The following is a 21,122-nucleotide window of genomic DNA, read 5'->3' as shown; positions in this document are numbered from 1 at the left end:
TAACTACACCAGCAGAAAGCACCTTTCAAGTGATGTAACTGCCCCCATACTAGGGGAAGATTTTACTGTTAAGTCTCTGTGTAGACAGCACTAGGTCAACAGAAGAATACTACTGCCTCCTGGGGAGGTGGATTACCTAGTGGTGTGGATTTTTCACACCCCTGACTGACATAGTTAAGCCAAACTAATTTTCTCATGTAGACCAGACCAATATCAGTATATTTAAAAGGCCCATCTTTCTAGTGTAGGCAAGTCCTTAGGCTCAGGAGTGTCAGAGATGTACCTTTTTATTTAAAAAAAAAAAATGTATCTATGATAAGCAGAGCTCCTCCAGATGAGCTTCTAGCAGGAAACAAAAGTGAGCCAGCTGACATTTATTTTTTAAAATAGAGAAAACACATAGAACCTAAAGTTGTCTATTTAGACTTAACATTTACTAATCCGTTTTGATACACTTGTAAGTCACCTCCCCTTGCCAAGATCCAAGTTCACAGCTCTTTCCCGCATTGCTAGGTTCCAAAGCCCTGCTAGGCATACAGCTCCCTGCACCGCTATAAGCATTAGTGAGGCTCTCAGCTCTTGCAAGGTAAGCACAGAAACAAACTCAATGGTTGCTATTTTATAAGCCCCTCAGTTTGCTGTGAATTTCAAATCAAGGATCCCTTCAGGTTCTAAATCCTAAAGGTCTTTTTAGGCTGCCTCCCATTTCTTCCAAATCCATCTTTGTCCTGGAGTTGAAAACCCCCACTGATCATGACCAAGCTTACTTTTAAAGGGACACCACATGGTTAAAAATCCCATTAAGAAAGCAGTTAGTTTACCATTGTCAAACACCACAGCTTATTAATGTTATATGTTCTCATTTACTTTTCACTAGCTTCAGAGTAGCAGCAGTGTTAGTCTGTATCCGCAAAAAGAAAAAGGAGTACTTGTGGCACCTTAGAGACTAACCAATTTATTTGAGCATAAGCTTTCGTGAGCTACAGCTCACTTCATCAGATGCATGTATTTTTGCTGTATTTTTGACAGTTAGGCATTTTTATCGGCTCACTACACTGAAAACAGACTAGTGAGTTTGTCAATTTCACTTCCTGGGTCACCAGCATAAAGCAGCCAAGGTTAGTTTACAAACATTGGAGGGGGGAGAAAGGAAACTTTCCAGAAGTTTCTAATGGAAACATTTCTGTTGGTTTTTAAGGTTCTATACATGCTTAGACCTAGGGAACCTAACTGTGGAGCCAAAACTGACCTGACAGATGTCCCTGTAACATCTGGATTCAACACAAAACAAAAGCACAGGTTAAACCTTTCAGTGTGCTCCCAGGGATCAGACTCCCAGTGATAGAACAACATAACTGTAAGCTGGAGAAGCATCCTGGGTAATGTTGTGAGTGCAACCCTCAATGCCTCAGAATTTCCTCCTTTGCTAACAGCTACTGCGAGGGGACTGGCAACAGGACGGGAGGGGTGCCTGGAGCCCTCACTTAGGCCCTGATCTCAGAGTCTGGCAAAAAGACTTTAACATTGCAACAAAATCTGTGTTTAACAGAAGTTCAAGTATAGTAGGGTGCTTGACTGGGTGGAGGGGGGGGGGGGGGAGAGAGAGAGACGAAACTTCAGTCAAAGATTGCAAACCTCAGTGGCCTCAGGTTAAGCAACCAGAGTAGGTGACCTGCTTTTCAGAGCAGTTGAGGGCTTCCAAACCCCAATGGAAAATAGGGCAGCTGGGAGTGCTCAGCACTCCGAGGCGGGGTGGGAGAGTTAGGACCAATTATGTGCCTCCCTATGGATTTAGGTGCTTCAGGGCAAACACCTAAATTTGGAAACATTTTTCAGTACTACTACTGATGAAGTTCAGAGCAGGGGAGGGGGCACCCCAGTCCGTTAACCATAGCGGAAAGTCACTCAAGTGAAATGCAACAAATGGACAGCAACACACACACAACCCACCCTAGCTCCACCTACTGCCCTGGGAAAACGAAGCCTCAGAGAGTTGCAGCCGGCCCCTCCCTTCCTCTATTTTTATGCAAGCCTCGAAAACAGAAGAAAAGGTTGCTGAGTAAATTTTTCCTGCAAGAGGCCAGTTCACAAGAGGTGGGGGAGGGGCCTCCAAAAAGGTCAGTTACAAACAAAAATAAAAGCCACACACACAACCCACTCATAGCCCCCTTGATCCAGGCACCAGGAAGGAACTGTCACATATCATTTACTCAGACCCAGTGAGATTATTGGCAAGGGGTCTGTTTTTTAAAGACACACCCACAGAGAGCTTGTAACTGTTTGTGTAGACAACAAAACAAAAGCAGCCACTGAATACAATTCCAAAAAATGTTCTGAAGTAACCAGATAGTGGACATTTCAGACTCTTATTTTTAAGTATGATTTTTATACTTGTTAAAAGATCAAACTCCATATACTGAAGACTACTTGTACATCTAATCCATCAACTATGTCAATTTCTCCCATCTCTCACTTTCACCTCCCCCCGAAAAGTTATGCAACTAACTGCCTAAGAGTTCATTCTTATTGTTGGTAGGACACGACATCTCAGCCAAGTTATCAGAGTGATAACATCCTAAGAACAGGATTGGTTTTTTTTTTTAAAAAAAGTTATTTTGGCATGCATTCAAACAATCAAGTCCAATATAACATCAGAAAGCAAATAAAAATTATAACAGGCAAAATTCTACAGAAAAATGTACGGCAGGTGTGAAATTAATCTAAGTAACGTATTACTGCACAATATTTTTCCCCCCACCCAAACATAGAACCACTTGCCTCACCACATGCTACAACAGAAAACCTTCACAATCTAAAAATAACTTGGGTGTCTGGGAGAAAGCCAATATCCACTTACTTATGGTCACTGTCATCTGTAAACAAAATGGACCAAAGACAACTCAGAACTCCAGAGTAAACTGAACTTTAGCAGCTGGGCTGGATTTTTCCTCCTCTCAACTCAATATGATGTTTTGTTTTAAATGATGGAACTTCATGTGGGGTGCGGGGGGGATAGAGGAAGTATTGCATTACTGGGAGACCCCAGAAGGACTAGTTTTAATTAAAATAACTAGAAAAATTCTCTGCAGCATTTGCCGAGTCCTAAAATCTGTTCCTGGAAAAATATACCTGCTGCTTTCTCAATCATAAAGAGTTATACTTGGCAGAGGGAGAGTGATAGAGAAAAATCTATTTAAAATCCTAAGTGGGAAGTTTAAGAAGGCTACAGTAGCTTGGGGAATGAAACTGCCAGAAGATTAGAGGGACACCACCAATTTGAGATTTAGTCAACTGAAGGGAAAAAAAAGGAAAAAAAAAAAAAAGACTAACATAGTTTCAGGTACTGCACTTTACCCCAGAAGTCCCTTGCCAGTTTTTTGGGATTTACAAGCACCTTTTCCTATTTTTAAAAATATATTTCCTCTCCCTGTTGCTGTGGAAAAGAGCCACACAAACAACAGACTATCCAGCTCTGCACTGACAGTTTGCATCTAGTCTGTTTCACTACCTTAAAAAAAAAAAATCTGAAAACTGGAAAGGGAGAGAACAGCTCATCAGTTCCAGAATCTTAGGTGTTGATATAACAGTAGCTCCATTCCCTACATGCAGCCGGACAGAAGCATGTGCCAGCTAACTAACTCTTCTATCCCAGAGAGGATCCCGGCTGCCACAGAGGAGAATGGGGGCTGTCCATTGCCCCACTCCTCCCTCAGACTCTTTTCTGGGTCCTCCTCCCCATAAGAAGAAATTCCAATCCCTTCCTCCACTGCTACTCATGACCTTCCCAAGCAGCTGCATGAAACTGATGTGACCAATAGTTTCACTTCTGCCCACAGGGTTCTGAGCTGAAGCATCTAAACGGTCCTGAATTAACTTCAGCCTGATGCAGCTTGGCAAAGCTCTGAGCAATAGCAAAAGTACTGGAGCCGTCTGCAGACTGAGGAAAGCAACACACACACAGAGAAATGTTTCCTATTAAAAAGGGGATTTTTCAGACACTGATGATAAAATTTAACATGAGAAACAATAACTCAGAGGGTGTAACAGATGCAGTGGTGTTTGCCTGAGTCTGCAGAGAGCCTGAGACAACAGCTCTCAATTCATAGAATCATAGAATCATAGAATATCAGGGTTGGAAGGGACCCCAGAAGGTCATCTAGTCCAACCCCCTGCTCAAAGCAGGACCAATTCCCAGTTAAATCATCCCAGCCAGGGCTTTGTCAAGCCTGACCTTAAAAACCTCTAAGGAAGGAGATTCTACCACCTCCCTAGGTAACGCATTCCAGTGTTTCACCACCCTCTTAGTGAAAAAGTTTTTCCTAATATCCAATCTAAACCTCCCCCACTGCAACTTGAGACCATTACTCCTCGTTCTGTCATCTGCTACCATTGAGAACAGTCTAGAGCCATCCTCTTTGGAACCCCCTTTCAGGTAGTTGAAAGCAGCTATCAAATCCCCCCTCATTCTTCTCTTCTGCAGGCTAAACAATCCCAGCTCCCTCAGCCTCTCCTCATAAGTCATGTGTTCCAGTCCCCTAATCATTTTTGTTGCCCTTCGCTGGACTCTCTCCAATTTATCCACATCCTTCTTGAAGTGTGGGGCCCAAAACTGGACACAGTACTCCAGATGAGGCCTCACCAATGTCGAATAGAGGGGAACGATCACGTCCCTCGATCTGCTCGCTATGCCCCTACTTATACATCCCAAAATGCCATTGGCCTTCTTGGCAACAAGGGCACACTGCTGACTCATATCCAGCTTCTCGTCCACTGTCACCCCTAGGTCCTTTTCTGCAGAACTGCTGCCTAGCCATTCGGTCCCTAGTCTGTAGCTGTGCATTGGGTTCTTCCGTCCTAAGTGCAGGACCCTGCACTTATCCTTATTGAACCTCATCAGATTCCTTTTGGCCCAATCCTCCAATTGGTCTAGGTCCTTCTGTATCCTATCCCTCCCCTCCAGCGTATCTACCACTCCTCCCAGTTTAGTATCATCCGCAAATTTGCTGAGAGTGCAATCCACACCATCCTCCAGATCATTTATGAAGATATTGAATAAAACCGGCCCCAGGACCGACCCTTGGGGCACTCCACTTGATACCGGCTGCCAACTAGACATGGAGCCATTGATCACTACCCGTTGAGCCCGACAATTTAGCCAGCTTTCTACCCACCTTATAGTGCATTCATCCAGCCCAATTGCTTATGTCTTCACTGCAGAGTTAACTCCAATTACCTATACCCAAGTTAACTGAGTTCAAATGAAAGCAGCAACCCTGCAAACTAAGCAGTGACTTGCTGTGTCCACACAGGCACTGCACTCACTTATGGGTGGCGTTACGACTTCTAGGAGCACATCCCATGGTTCGTTGCATGGAATTATGTGTGGGAGAACTTGTCTGTCCTTTCTGGGCACACTGGGAAAATTGTGGGAAGGCACAGCAGAATTAGAAGTGCTCAGCTGGCACTAGCCTGCATCCATACTACAAAGTGGTCAATCAGCAGCTGACTAGATGTACTCACTCAATTTTGGCCTATATCCCCTCTCAGGCCAGCCACATAATTCAGCATGCTTGCAAATTAGGGGCAATACTTGAGTTCACTATGCAGTAAAGGCAAATCCTTAAAGGGAGGAAGCTGCCCTGGGCGTAACCAGCGCAGCAACACATGCCTGAGGTTGCAAAGAGCCTGAGACAATTGCTCTGAGCCCCAATTATGCCTAGGAGGTATGACATCTAAAGAAATCACTTGACTACAAGAACTATACTGGATGGAGACCATTTAAAAGGTAATAATTTAAAAAAAACACCAAGAACTCTTCAGTCAGGGATCAACCAGAAATTAAATTACTTGTTCTTTTTTTTTTTAAATCACTAAAGAATATGTTAACAAAACAGAACAAATGTCACAGGACAGTGGTCTGCTACTGCTAGACAAAGGGTGATTCATTTATTTGAGCGAAAGTTTGAGGCATAGCCAAGATGTTTATTTTTACAAGCAGGAGACAGATATGCTGCACTAATACGTTCAGTTTCAATTACTTGAATTCTATTATTCCAAATGATTGATGAAGATACAATTATTTGCCGGATGGACGCTGGAACAGTGAAGCGAGGTTTTTCCTACTGTATCATTATGGAATAGTTACACTGAGATTGGTTTAGACATGGCTGGATGTGTGACTAAAGAAAGACAGCTTAGCCATTAAACAAAACCTTTAAGTACACTATACTTTTTGAACAAGCAAATTTCTGAATGGTAAGAAGAATTAAAACTTACTAGTGGCTGTCAGCCATCCAGTAACCTTAATGACCATCAGATTTACATTCTAAGGCCAGAAGGGACCACTGTGATCATCCAGTCTGACCTCCTGTGTGACACAGGCCAGAGAACTGAAACCTGCCCCCAAATAATTCCTGTTAGAACTAAAGCAGATCTTTCAGAAAAATATCCAATCTTGGGCCAGATCTACACTATACACTTACATTGGTATCACTATACATCACTCAGGGGTGTGCAAAATCCCTGAGTGATGCAGTTATACTGACCTAACCCCCTTTGTAGACAGTGCTATGTTGACAGAATAGCTCCTCCCCTTGACATAGCTACCTCCTCTCATGGAGGTGAATTAATTATGTTGATGGCAGAGCTCCCATCGGTGTTGGAGTGTCTTCACTGAAGAGCTGTGCTGCTGCAGTGTTTTAAATGTACTCCTGCCCTTGATTTACAAATTTCCAGTGATGGAGAATCCACCACAGCTCAGGATAACTTGTGCCAGGGGTTAATTACTCTCCCTGAAAAAATTTACACTTTATTTCCAGTCTGAATTTGTCTAGCTTCATCTTCCAGCCAGTGGATCTTGTTATATCTATGTATGCTAGACTGAAGAGCCCATTATGAAAGTTTAGTTCCCCGTGTAGGTACTTGCAGACTGTGATCAAGTCACATCTCTTTGTTAAGCTAAATAGATTGAGCTCTGGGAGTCCAACACTTTAAGGCATGGTGGACAAGGGAGTATCTTTTATTGGACCAACTTCTGTTGGTGAGAGACAAGCTTTCAAGCCACACAGAGCTCTTCCTCAGGAAGAGACCTGAAGAGCAGTTCTGTGTGGCTTGAAAGCTTGGTCCAATAAAAGATATTATGTCACCCACGCTGTCTCTCTAATATCCTGGGACCAACACGGCTATCAGCACTGCATATTATAAGGCATGTTTTCCAATCTATTCATCATTCTCCATTTGTGGAACTGTAGATCTCAGACCATCTAATAGAGACAATATTATTTAACTATTTTGCATATGTTCATGCCTTACTCAGCTGTAGGAAGTATATATATTGTATACACACACCCACTCATTAACTGTGTCTACAGACCAAAGATTTTTTTTCCAAAATAAGCAGTGACAAAAATCTACTATCTGATAGCAATGTTCTAGAACAGAAGCATAAGTTCTTTAACGTGATTAAGTCCATGAGTAGCACTGTGTATGTTTGATGCTGCTCTGCTATAACTAGTTATGTTCTCCTACTGGGTAAATGTGCCAAAAAATTTAGTTATCCTTACAGTAAAATTTGAAAACACTGTTTGGCACACAGTTTGGTTTGCACTGCCACTGAAATTAGCCTTGATGAACTGTTGAATTCCAGAGGTCCTGGTGGTTCCAGTTTTCTCCCATTGTTGTTTTATGACAACAATTACTATCGCTGCTCCAAAATGTTAATTCTGCTACAATATTCCACTACCTTCACAGTTGCTGGAGAAACAATGTCTCCCATGCTTCTGGAGAGCATACTTGGGCTGAGATGAATAGCTAGGGCCTTTGCTTTCGTCAACTCCTCGTCAGCAAAATACGTTTTTGTTTTTTTTAAGTTTCTCTGGTAAATGAAGCCAACTTTCACATCTGAACTGATAAAAAAAACCCTTGGTCCACAGAGATATCAAAAACTTCTGGGCACAATTAGAGTTACTAAACTAATTATAAAGAAGCCATTAAGAGAATGAAATTATTTCCATCACTCCTCCCCAGAGGCAGAGCTTAGATCTAAATTAAAATAGCTCATACTGCTCAGACACAAAAGGGACTACCCTACAGGGAGAGCTTGCATGTCAGAGAGTCAAGGGCTGGTTTTCTGAGAATGGAAATTTAACAAGAGAATGCATCTAGATCTGCAGCAAGTAATAGCACAAGTGAAACTCTCCACCCTACTTTCAGGTCAGCAAAATTCGGCAACACTTTTCTCTTTGGTAACAGGAGGGTATTTCTCATTGGCTTTGGAAATAGTTTCCAAGCCAGCTGAACAGTCTTTAGTTGTACTTATTTTTAGCTAAAGACTCAACCTTGGAACAAAGCTGCATAGCCATTTTTTTCTAATGCTAACATTCCTTAAGGAGAAAGATGGAAAGTCTTACAATAATTTAGAATTACTAACCAAAGTTTGTCTTTTTTAAAAAAACATTTTTCCCCTTGTGCAGCAATCTATTTTTGACACTAAATGATGGGCAAATTCAAGGGTGAATCCCACCAAAGGAAGCTTCTGGGACTGAGCGCGCTTGATTCAAAGCGGCCACAAGTTTTGTTTTGGTAATTTATGGCCCACTGGAATAAGCCATTCAAACACTAAAACTTCTAATTAGGGCTCTCAAGCGATTAAAAAAATTGTGATTAATCGCACTTTTAAAAAAATAATGGAATACCACTGACATTTTTGATGTTTTCTACATTTTCAACTTGCACTTTCATGATAAAGAGATTGCACTGCAGTACTTGTATTTGATTTCAATTACAACACAGAATACAAAGTGTACGGTGCTCACTATTTTTTTTTACAAATATTTGCACTGTAAAAAATAATAGTATTTTTCAGTTCACTGAATACAAGTACTGTAGTGCCATCTCTTTATCATGAAAGGTTTCAGAGTAGCAGCCATGTTAGTCTGTATCCGCAAAAAGAAAAGGAGTACTTGTGGCACCTTAGAGACCAACACATTTATTTGAGCATAAGCATCCGATGAAGTGAGCTGTAGCTCACGAAAGCTTATGCTCCAACTAACAAATTAATTGGAGCATAAGCTTTCGTGAGCTACAGCTCACTTCATCGGATGCTTATGCTCAAATAAATGTGTTGGTCTCTAAGGTGCCACAAGTACTCCTTTTCTTTTTATCATGAAAGTTGAACTTACACATGTAGAATTATGTACAAAAAATAACTGCATTCAAAAATAAAACAATGTAAACTTCAGAGTCTACAAGTCCACTCTGTCCTATTTCTTGGTCAGCAAATTGCTCAGACAAACAAGTTTGTTTACATTTGCAGAAGATAATGCTGCCTGATTCTTGTTTACAATGTCACCTAAAAGTGAGAACAGGCATTCTCATGGCATCATTGTAGCCGTGAAATTTTTTATGATATTTATGCGCCAGATGCGCTAAAAATTCAGATGTCCCTTCATGCTTCAACCACCACTCCAGAGGGCACGCATCCATGCTGATGATGGGTTCTGCTCGATAACAATCCAAAGCAGTGCAGACCAGCACATGTTCATTTTCATCACCCAAGTCAGATGCCACCAGCAGAAGGCTGATTTTCTTTTTTGGTGGTTCAGGTTCTGTAGGTTCCACATCGGAGTGTTGCTCTTTTAAGACTTCTGAAAGCATGCTCCACACCCCGTCCCCATCAGATTTTGGGCAGAACTTCAGATTCTTAAACCTTGGGTCGAGTGCTAAGCTATCTTTAGAAATCTCACATTGGTACCTTCTTTGTGTTTTGTCAAATCTACAGTGAAAGTGTTCTTAAAACAAACACCATTGCCGAGTCATTATCCGAGATTGCTATAACATGAAATATATGGCAGAATGTGGGTAGAACAGAGCATACAACTCTTCGCCCAAGGACTTCAGTCACAAATGTAATTAACACATTTTTAATGCGTGTCATCAGCATGGAAGCATGTCCTCTGGAATGGTGGCTGAAGCAGCATACAAATGTTTAGCATATCTGGCATGTAAATACCTTAAAATGCTAGCTACAAAAGTGCCATGTAAATGCCTGTTCTCACTTTCAGGAAACATTGTGAATAAGAAGTGGGCAGCATTATCTCCCATAAATGTAAACAAACTTGTCTGTCTTAGCAAGTGGCTGAACAAGAAGTAGGACTGAGTGGATTTGTAGGCTCTAAAATTTTCCATTGTTTTTGTTACATAACTGTTTTATTTTTAAGTGCAATCTATGGTTGTAACTTGCACTTTCACAATAAAGAGATTGCACTGCAGTACTTGTATGAAGTGAACTGAAAAATACTATTTTATCATTTTTACAATGAAAATATTTGTAATCAAAAATATGAAGTGAGCACTGTACACTTTGTATACTGTGTTGTAACTGAAATCAATATATTTGAATATGTACAAAAACATCAAAATATTTAATAAATTTAAATTGGTATTTTATTGTTTAACAGTGATTTAAACTGCTATTAATCGTGATTAATTTTTTTAATCATAATTAATTTTGAGTTAATCCCATGAGTTAAACTATGATCAATCAACAGCCCTACTTCTAATGACTGTTTGTGTGAAAAATCTAAGCAAACATCCATGATTCAGAGAGGAAAGAAGGACGGAGAACACAGGGCACCATTTAAAATCAAGCCAACAGAAAACATTAGCTACTGCCTCCCTAACATGTTTGTTGGAGCTGAAATGGCAGATTAAATTTTCCAGGCAAGTGGTGCACACTGAGATTTAGGGCTAGTCTACACTGGCAGCGCTTTAACGTGGTTTGTGTGATCATGGCAGAGCTCTGGGAGAGCACAAGGGGGGTGCAGCTCCCAGCGTTGGTGCAGTGTCCACACTGACGCTTTACAGTGGTGAAACTTGCTGCGCTCAGGGGGGTGTTTTTTCACCCTGAGCAAGAAAGTTACAGCGCTGTAAATTGCCAGTGTAGACAAGCCCTTAGCTACACGACTATTCTAGTTTGCCAACGCTCTGGTGCAAAAGATTCGAGACAAGAGAAGCCTTTTAAGCCTGTTTGAATGCACATGAAGAGCAGAAAGAGAGAGAGTTCTGATTTGACAGAGGATTCGTTGAGACCTCAGTCCAGTCTTTAGCCACAACAGACAAAAGCCACCGTGTTTGCTGAAAAGTACTAATTTGAGCTTGTACAAGAAGTTGGTTCTCCGATGACTGCAGCTGCTCTCCCCAAAGCAGACAAATGTCCTGATAAAACGTGGTACTACCATCTGCTCCAGAGGCTCACAAAGCAATAGCTCACAGCAGTTTGATAGAGTAAGAACTTTCATCAGAGCACAGCTTGTTGTTGTGTTTTTTTTTGTTTGTTTGTTTGTTTTTTTGGGGGGGAGGGGGGGGATCCATCTACAGTGGAATGTTAAGGAGTAAGTAGGTAAACTGAGTATTAGAACCATACCGGTATCACTTTGTAAAGACAGCAAACCTGGTGAAAAAACAAATCCAGACTTCAGAGCTATTGGTACTAGAAGGCTTACATCCATTTTCCCCTCAAACAACCAACAATAATGATCTCATACCACAGGCGTTTCCCTTGACTTATCTTTAATGTACATATAATACATCTGCCATTACCAGCCTGCCTGGGACAGTCCATCTGCAAGCATCACTTAGACATGCATACTTTCAGCCTTGCAATGAGGAACATCTTCTAGCATACAACTAACAGACCAAACGTCAGATTCTCTTCACCACTCATTTCATCAAGGTCAAGCCAGTTTTCATCTTGAAAGTGCTTGCTAAGTCCCAGGGACTCCTCAGCTATACAGTCACTCTTCAAAAGTCTATTAAAATTCGTGCTTGTTATACGAATTTACTGATGAGATTCACCCTGTTGTAACTGACCCGAAATTGACAACTGTGCTCAGAAATTACAAAGTTAACATTACCATTAGTCACAATCTAGGAAGTAAGGTGTCTTACTGCTGTTCTCAGTAAAGAGCAATCTGTTTGTGCAATGCCTTCAAATTAATTTGAAAGTATTTTGCAGACATGTCTCAGCTTAAATATAGGGCAATAATGACTCAAGTCTTCAGCACTATTTACACTTGAACAGCTGCTAGAAAGAAAAATTGTCTTGCTCTACTTTTGAATTTAGATCCCCACACCAAGATCAGAATTGTATTTTGTAAATACTCTCCACTTCAGAAGTCAAAGATCATTTGTATGCTTCCCTTCCTCCCACCTCCCATCCTTTCCAACATAAAGATACAATTTGGGAATAAATAATTCATTCCACAATGGACATCCAAAACCAAGCACTGTACATACAGCATGACAGAGGGCAGAATACACACATTCATCCTCCACTCAAAGCTGCCAAGACATTTTCTTCCCTTTAATTTTGTAGCCAACAGGTAGCACTCAAAAACAGATTGTCATTTGGGCAGCAATCCTGCAAATGTGACAGCCAACATCTTGGCCAATACACCAGGGACTGAACTGGGTACCTCCAGGGATAAAAACAGGAGATTTTACAGCTTGAGCTACAGAGCCAAGGCTGCCTAGCTAGGGGCTGCAACAACTCAGATCCTCAGTGACAGGCATGGGGGAGTGAGGGGGGCATGGGACATGACCTGTAACACACATACTGGACTAGCCCTTACACCAATGCGTGCCCCGATGCTTAACTTTACGTATCAGTAGTTCTACTAACTCCAACAGCAGTCATTGTGTGAATAAAGTGAAGCACATGAATAAGTGCTTGCAGGATGGAGGCCTTTGTTACTAAATAAGTTACTTTAAACAGCCACAGCAAAGAACATGGCTACAGCCCCACCTAAACTGAGAAAACATACAGTAGTGAAGCATACAGAATATTATTACCTGTAAATTAACCATGTGCATCATTTGCATTTTGAAAATCTCATGCCCTTGTTTCACATTTAATATTCAGTGCAAAAGTGATTATCCAAAAAAAACCATTTGCTGCGAGTATCCATTTCAGCTAGAGAATTTTACCAAAGCTAGCAAAAATGATACAGTAGCGCTCTACAAACAGGTTTCCTGTTGTCTTTACTCTAACACAGGTGGAAATCCAAATCCAAAAGGTGTGTCGACCTTGTAAGTTATTTTTAGTTTATGGGTGAAGCTGCTGCCCTCTGCCTTATTTATCCAGTGAATTCACCTAGCCAGCTGTAAATCCACAGGCTATCACAAGCATGTTTATGTTACAAATTATGCAGGCCAACAGATGCTAGACTCATACAAAAGAAAATTCACTGGGGGGGGTGGAAGAGAGAGAGAGAGTCAAGCATGGGTTTTTGTTTTGCTAATAAAAGTAATACAGGCACCTCATTCTGCAGCTTTATTATTAAATATTTAGGAGTTATGGGGAGCAGGGGGTTTAAAGAGGCTACAAGAAACAATGTTTTAGTGATGCTGCTTTACTTGACTCATTTATTTCTAAAGGGGAAAAAAAGATGCAAGACTAGGCCTGGATCCTTCACACCCAAAAATAAGGTTACATCAATACGTGTAGGACTTCTCCCCACCTAAGTCCCCAATCCTGTAAACAGATCCCCATACCTGCACAGAGCCCCATTTAAGTCAATGGAGCTACTCTGGTGTCTACCCACATAGATCCTGATTGCAGGATCAGGGCCTAAAATATTAATAGTATTAAGAAATCTTGCATTCCAGTTGGTCAGTCCTGATATCATCAGCACATCACACCAACACAGGAATCTGATCTAATTTGTTTACTGAAATCCTTCTAAAAAAGCATCAGTGTATCTGCACTGTCTTCAAATAAGCCCACGGACTTTCCTAGCGGGAGTACATACGTTGTTGGCACTTAACCAATATTAAATAAGTCAAGAAGTCACTGTTATTTTATCAACACAATGCTGTATTGACTAGAGCTGCTCAGATGTTAATTATGTAGTTATTAATGCAAGGTTGTGTTTAAAGAAATGAGCCTGCCTGATTTCATCATTGTTTCCTGCCACTGTTTCCTCTATTTAAAAAATCCACAAGACAGACATTTTCTCAACTGCTGTGCCATCACATGCTTCTCTCCTTCCATCCTATGTCTCCTAATTACCTCTTGTCCGAATCCACCCCACATCTTCCAGTTTACCACCCCATCTGGGCTTCCCCACACTGTGTGGGAGTATCACATAATATGGCATTTAAAAGGCTAAATGAGGAATTGCTCTTCCTGGGAATTTCAGAAGCAGAATAAAATCCAGTTAGGAGGTCATTTAAAATTTTTTTAAAAATCTGCTTTCTTCCCCAAAGCCAAAGGACAGAGAGCAGAGATGTCCGAGTTTTATGTCTGTAAAGTGCTTTGAACACAGCAAGTGGTATGCAAACACATTATCATTCTCATCATCATCAGATGTCCATAAGGCACAAATCTTCAATTTGGATTAGAGCTTCATTAAAAGACGGGCAGAACAAGTGGAAAAATATTTGAGGAGCAGTAAACACAGGCTGGACTGGTGCAAAGTTTGCTACTGAACTAAACAAATAAGAGCATCCAGTATCCACACATACTGGATCCACATTGCTGCTTCTTGTCAGGGTATGCTTTCCACCATTCAAGTCACACTAAGGGCTGCAGAAAACACTTTCTTTCAATACCCTGCTACCTTGGCACTGAAGATCAATTTACTTCCTCTCCCGCCTCAAAAAAAAAAAAAGTGGGGGTATTTGGGAAAAAGAAAAGAAAATCTGAGGATTTGAAATAGATGTTTACTTTCCTAGGTTACGGGGCCCCATGATGAGCTCAGAGAAAGGAGGGAAGAGAGAAATAGTGCGGAACACTGCTGAATGCTAAAAGCATAAAGCGACTGACAGAGCCCTTTGACCAGTAACCTGGGACTGCAGACACAAAGCTACCCACCCAGCTCACTCTGTGCATCTCCTGGAAGGAGATGAGCACACCATCTGGTCTCAGTCAGAATGCAAGGGGTTTCAAAAAGGGGAGACTAAGAATCAACAAAAAGCAGTTCCGCCCCCAAATCAAGCAGGATGAAAGTGTTTTCAATTTCCCCCCTCACAAGTTCCATCACCCTGAGCAGCAGCTGTCTCCAACTCTCCTCCCAAACAATCCATCCCCAGCCACAGTTGACAGGGATCCTAACTCTTCTCCATCATCATCTGTATGGATGTGGGAGGGGGCATGGGCACCCTCAAAGCTCTCCCCTCCATACATTTACTCCGCAGAGTGGCTGGAAAACACAAGGCAGGGTGTATAGCTGTACAAGGGCAGAGTTCTGTAACTGGCAGGGGGTATTTGGGAAGGTGCATGCGAATGGGTGCAGCTGAAGAACATGTTTGGAGGGGATGTGGTAGCTGGAGTGTGGACAAGGCTTCAGGGAGGGTGGTGGCTTTGGACGGGATGGGGTGTTTCAGAATGTGGAAATGTTGGGCTGACAGAGGAATGGGGATTCTTTGCAGATACATGGACAGCTGGGGCTGTGGAGATGAGGGGTTGGCCTTTCCAGAGGAAAAGGGTAGCTGAAGGGAGAGAGTGGAGTAGTAGGCAGTTGGGGGAGGAATGGAAGGGTTTCATTCGGGGGATCTCTGGGGGAAGATGCGGAGAGGGTGTTCACAGAAGTTTGTACAGGAATTTGTAGGGAAGGATAGGAGTTTGTATTTAATGAGGGTGGGGAGCTTAATTGAGGGGTAGTGAAGAAAGCTGTGAGAGACACTTGGCAGTTGGGGTACATGTAGGGCTGAGGTACATGCCTCCATATGCCATACATAGGCGCCCAGGGTATATGGGGCTGAGAAAGAGGTGGGGGCCTGTGGTATCTGAGGATTGGAACAGAGGGTTTTCATCTACAGTGGGGCTTATTGTATCTAGGGAGAAGTAGAGGTATCTGGGAGGACTGTCATGTATGGGGGTGGAGGCTCGAGTTGTATTTAGCGGGGTCTGTTATATGGGGGTGTTACTAGGGAGTCTGTTTCAGAGTAACAGCCGTGTTAGTCTGTATTCGCAAAAAGAAAAGGAGTACTTGTGGCACCTTAGAGACTAACCAATTTATTTGAGCATGAGCTTTCGTGAGCCACAGCTCACTTCATCCGATGAAGTGAGCTGTGGCTCACAAAAGCTCATGCTCAAATAAATTGGTTAGTCTCTAAGGTGCCACAAGTACTCCTTTTCTTTTTAGGGAGTCTGTGATATAAAAGATGTGTGGATTGTGGCATAAGGGGTGTCAGTGTATGTAAGGGGGTCGTGGGTTCAATGGTCTGTGCAATGGTGTATTGAGAGAGTCTGGGTGGGTGGGATTTACTGAGGGTGTATATTAGGGGAGCTGTATGGGATGTAGGCTGTACCTAGGGGGGTATATCATAGGGTTGCTGGGGTGTACGTAGGCAGCCTGGGAATGCAGTCTGGAGGTCTTGGAGTGTCTCTGGGGTGCAACATAGGGGAGTGCAGGAAGCCAGTAGGGGGCTCTTTGGGAGGGTGCACTGGGCTGTACCTTGGGGTCTGCTAAGCAGGTCACTGGATGGGACAGGCTAAAAGTATGCAGGGTCTCAAAAGGCCCTTGAGAACCACGGAGGGGGGTGTTCTGTGGGAGGTAGCAGACTGGGGGGGGCTCTCAGACACTGGAGAATCCCAGGAGTGTAACCGAGAGTTCTCGGTGGGCCCAGGAGGAGGCTACCAGTGGTGGGTAGCTCGCTGGGCCAGGTGGTACCAGGCCAGGAGGGTGTTGCAGGGCAGGGCCAGAGGAGGGTCGCTGGGCCAGGCAGTACCAGGGTACTGGGGGGGACGCAGGGCTGGGTGGTATCATGGAGGCAAGGTGGGCAGGGGGAAGATGGCAAGGGTGTCGCTGGGCAGGACCAGGGGGGTGGGCCCAGGCAGTGGGGCAGACAGTACAAAGGCAGGGTGTCATTGGGCAGGGTGGTACCAGGAGGGACTGGGGGGGGGATACAGAGCAGCACCACGGGACCGGGGGGTTGCAGGGCAGGCTGGACAAGGGGCTGGTGGGTGGTACTGGGCACGGGGGGGGGTCACAGGGCAGGGTGGTACCAGGCAGTACCGGGGGTCAAGGACAGAGCAATACCACAGGGGCAAGGTGGGCAAGAGCCTGGCAGGGTGGTACCAGGGGGTGGGGGTGTCACCAGGAGGGATCCAGGTACTGGGGGGGGATAAAGGGCAGGGCGGTACCGCCGGAGCGAGGCAGGCGGCTGACAGGGTGGTACCGGAAAGCGGGGCAATGGCACCGCGGGGGCCAGACGGGCGGAGCAGGGCGCTGACGGGGTGGCAGCGGGGGGCGAGGGTATCGCTGGGCAGGGCCGGCCGGCGGGACCAGGAGGGGCGGGGGCTGGCGAGGTGGTAAGAGGCGGACCGGGGAGCCGCGGGGCGGGGCGGGCGGTACCGGCGGGTCGCAGCGCGGGCCGGGCCGGGCCGGGCCGGGCCGTGGCGGGGGGGACCGGGGCCGGGGCCGTGGCCGTGGCGGGGGGGACCGGGACCGTGGCGGGGGGGACCGGGCGGGCCGGGGCTCACCCAGCAGCAGCAGCTTGACCTCCCGCGCCGCCTTCTCGCCGTCCTCGCGCAGGTTCTTGTCGATCATCTTAGAGCGCTCGGCCGCCGCCTTGTCCTCGGCGCTCACGGTGCAGCCCATTGCGGGGCCGGGCTGAGGCGGATCCCGGCCGAGTCGGGCTGGTCGCGCGCCGCGCTGCGATGCGTCCCCTCAGCCTGCCGCCGCCGCTCTGAGCCCGGGGCCGCCCGGCGCGGGGGCGGGGCCTCCGATGGCGGGGCGGGGCCGGGCCGGGCCGCGGGGTGGCTCTGCCTGGGGTGGATTTGGGGGGTAAGGGATTTGGGCTCTGTAGGGGGTGGGTTTCGGGTGCAATGGGTCGGGTGGGTGGTTCTGTAGGAGGTGGGTTTAGGGTGCAGTGGCTCTTTATGGGGTGGGGTTGGGGTGCAGTGTGTGTAAGGTGACTGTATGGGATGGGCTTGGAGTACATTGGGTGGCTGTGTAGAGAGTGGGTTTAGGGTGCAATGGGTGGGGGTGGAGTGGGTCTGTATAGGGTAACTTTGGGGTGCACTGAGGGTGGGGTGGCTCAGTATGGGGTGCGTTTGTGGTGCAGTTGGTGGGGGTTGGGTGTCTCTGTTTGGGGTGCAATGGGTGGGGTGGGGGGCTCTGTTTGGGGCAGGGTGGATAAAAATCCAATGATTTTTAAAACAATTAAAAATTGAGGTTTTTTTTATTTAAATAGGTTTTTCCTAAAAAAGCATTTTACCAAAAAAATCTGATCTAGAGATCATTTTAATTAAGATACATTATAGCTCAAAGATATCTCATCATGAAAGAGTGACTATAAATTATAATTCAATAGTATGAGACAATAGATTCATGTAATGTTTAAGAAAAGTTTTGTAAGTGAGTTCCAAATAGTTCATGGATTAGGGACCCAATCTTATGGGGTTCCAGGGGCTTCTGCCTAAATTATTTAGGTTAATCTTTCTATCCTCCCAACGGGACTCAGTGCTCAGTCTACAAGACATCAGAGATACTTAGTTTTGCAGTTCTCAAACTGTGGATTTGTCTCTCCAGAGATAACATGCTTGTTAACAGCAAAAATGTTTTTAAATACATAATATAGAATATCAGGGTTGGAAGGGACCCCAGAAGGTCATCTAGTCCAACCCCCTGCTCAAAGCAGGACCAACCCCAACTAAATCATCCCAGCCAGGGCTTTGTCAAGCCTGACCTTAAAAACCTCAAAGGAAGGAGAATCCACCATCTCCCTTGGTAACGCATTCCAGTGTTTCACCACCCTCCTAGTGAACAAGTTTTTCCTAATAGCCAACCTAAACCTCCCCCACTGCAACTTGAGACCATTACTCCTTGTTCTCTCATCTGCTACCACTGCAAACAGTCTAGATCCATCCTCTTTGGAACCCCCTTTCAGGTAGTTGAAAGCAGCTATCAAATCCCCCCTCATTCTTCTCTTCTGCAGACTAAATAATCCCAGCTCCCTCAGCTTCTCCTCATAAATCCTGTGTTCCAGCCCCCTAATCATTGTTGTTGCCCTTCGCTGGACTCTTTCCAATTTTTCCACATCCTTCTTGTAGTGTGGGGCCCAAAACTGGACACAGTACTCCAGATGAGGCCTCACCAATGCCAAATAGAGGGGAATGATCATGTCCCTCGATCTGCTGGCAATGGTCCTACTTATACAGCCCATAATGGCATTAATCTTCTTGGCAACAAGGGCACACTGTTGACTGATATCCAGCTTCTCATCCACTGTAACCCCTAGGTCCTTTTCTGCAGAACTGATGCCTAGCCACTCATGCCCTGGTCTGTAGCAGTGCATGAGATTCTTCCGTGCTAAGTGCAGAACTCTGCACTTGTCCTTGTTGAATCTCATCAGATTTCTTTTGGCCCAATCCTCTAATTTGTCTAGGTCCCTTTGTATCCTATCCTTACCTTCCAGCATATCTACCACTCCTCCCAGTTTAGTGTCATCTGCAAACTTGAAAATATACAGAGGTGAGAAATAACAGACCTCAACCCTATTGTCTCTCTGCAAATTTGTGTGCACAGAGTCAGTCCCTTACCTCTCTCTAAAAGTGCAAAGTTTCAAAAAGTTCAATGAATAGAAGACTGTTGGGGTTGGAATAGATCTGGACAAGGAGAAGTCAGGAGATAAATGTGAGAAGGGAGGGACAGACAGTAGAAACAAAAGTGAAACTGTATGAGCAGCATATTCCAGAAGTCTTGAGGTCTTTCTGAGTGTAGCCTTCATTGATTTGAAATCTACCATATCATTCTCTCACGAGAACAGAAATCCTATAATGGCAGCAGCCCGTAAAAGAGACCCAGTTTGGGTCTCATCTATCTCTGAGTTGTGAAGAATACGTATTATAACAACCAACAAGAATGCACTTTTATGGAGAAATCCAGGATTAAATCGAGTCTTCCTGACTAGTGATTTAAATCAAATCCACACTGGTTTGGAGTGTAGTTGGTGGGGATGGTGTGGCTCTGTATGAGGTGGGTTTGGGGTGCAGTGGGTGGGGATTGGGTAGTTCTGTATGGGGTGGGTTTGGGGAGTAGTAGGTGTAGGGAGACTGTATGGGATGGGTTTGGGGTAAAATGGCTGGGGATGAATTTGGGATGCAGTGGGTGGGGTGCAGTGGCTCTATATGGGTTGGGTTTTGGATGCAATGGGTGAGTGTGGGTGGCTCTTTATGGGGTATTGCCATGGGTGGGGTGGCTCTGTGTGGGATGGGTTTGGGGTTCAATGGGTGGGGGTGGGGTAGCTCTAAATGGGGTGGGTTTGGGGTGGAATGGGTGAGGTGCAGTGGGTAGGGGTGGGATGGCTTTGTATGGTGTGGGTTTGGAGTGGAATGAGTGGGGTGGCTCTATGGGGTGGGTTTGGGATGCAGAGGTTGGGTGCTCTGTATGGGGGGTTGGGGTGCAGTGGGGGGATGGTGTGGCTCTGTATGGGGTGGGTTTGGGGTGCAATGGGTAGGGGTGGGTGACTTTTTATGGGGTGGGTTTTGTATGCAGTAGGTGGGGTGCGGTGGCTCTGTATGTGGTGTGTTTCGGTTGCAGGGGGTGGGGGTCGTCTGGCTCTGTATGGGGTGGGTTTGGAATGAAATGGGTGCGGGTTGGGAGGCTGCATATGGGGTGTGTTTGGGATGTAATTGGTAGGGTGGAGTGGCTCTGTAGAGAGTGGGTTTGGGGTGCAATGGGTGGGGTTAATTAGCTCTGTATGTGGTGGGTTCGGGGTGTAGTGGGTGGGGTGGCACTGAACGGGGTGGGTTTGTGGTGCAGTGGAGGTTGGGTGGCTCTGTATTGGGTGGAGATGGGGTGGCTCTGAATAGGGTGGTTTGGGGTGCAGTGGGTGGGGTGGGTTTTGGATGTAATCGGTAGGGTGGGTAGCTGTCTGGGGTTGGGTTTCAGGTGCAGTGGTTGGGTGTGGGGTGACTCTGGGTAGGGAGGGTATGGGTTGCAGTGGGTGGGGTGCAGTGAATCTATATGGGTTGGGTTTGGGATGCAATGGGTGGGGGTGGGTGGCTCTGTATGGGGTAGTGCCATGGGCAGGGATGGGGTGGCTCTGTGTGGGGTGGGTTTGGGGTGGCGCTGTATGGGGTGGGCTAGATGTTCAATGTGTGGGGGTGGGGTGGC

At 45.1% G+C, this 21,122-nt stretch overlaps 1 protein-coding gene across 1 annotated transcript in view; it reads right to left on the bottom strand.

Moving 5' to 3' along the window:
- GNAI2 (G protein subunit alpha i2) overlaps positions 1 to 17,711 on the bottom strand; it is a 197,626-nt gene extending 179,915 nt beyond the window's left edge. The window contains exon 1 of the mRNA XM_084633229.1: positions 17,486 to 17,711. Coding sequence (XP_084489355.1) covers positions 17,486 to 17,603 — 118 coding nt within the window. The 5' untranslated portion in view covers positions 17,604 to 17,711. The remainder of the gene's footprint in view (positions 1 to 17,485) is intronic.
- Between the last annotated feature and the right edge of the window lie 3,411 nt (positions 17,712 to 21,122).

The sequence above is a fragment of the Lepidochelys olivacea genome, assembly GCF_965140295.1.
Source record: "Lepidochelys olivacea isolate rLepOli2 genome assembly, chromosome: 7".
NCBI classification, from domain to species: Eukaryota; Metazoa; Chordata; order Testudines; family Cheloniidae; genus Lepidochelys; species Lepidochelys olivacea.
This window is presented reverse-complemented; position numbering and strand designations above follow the sequence as displayed.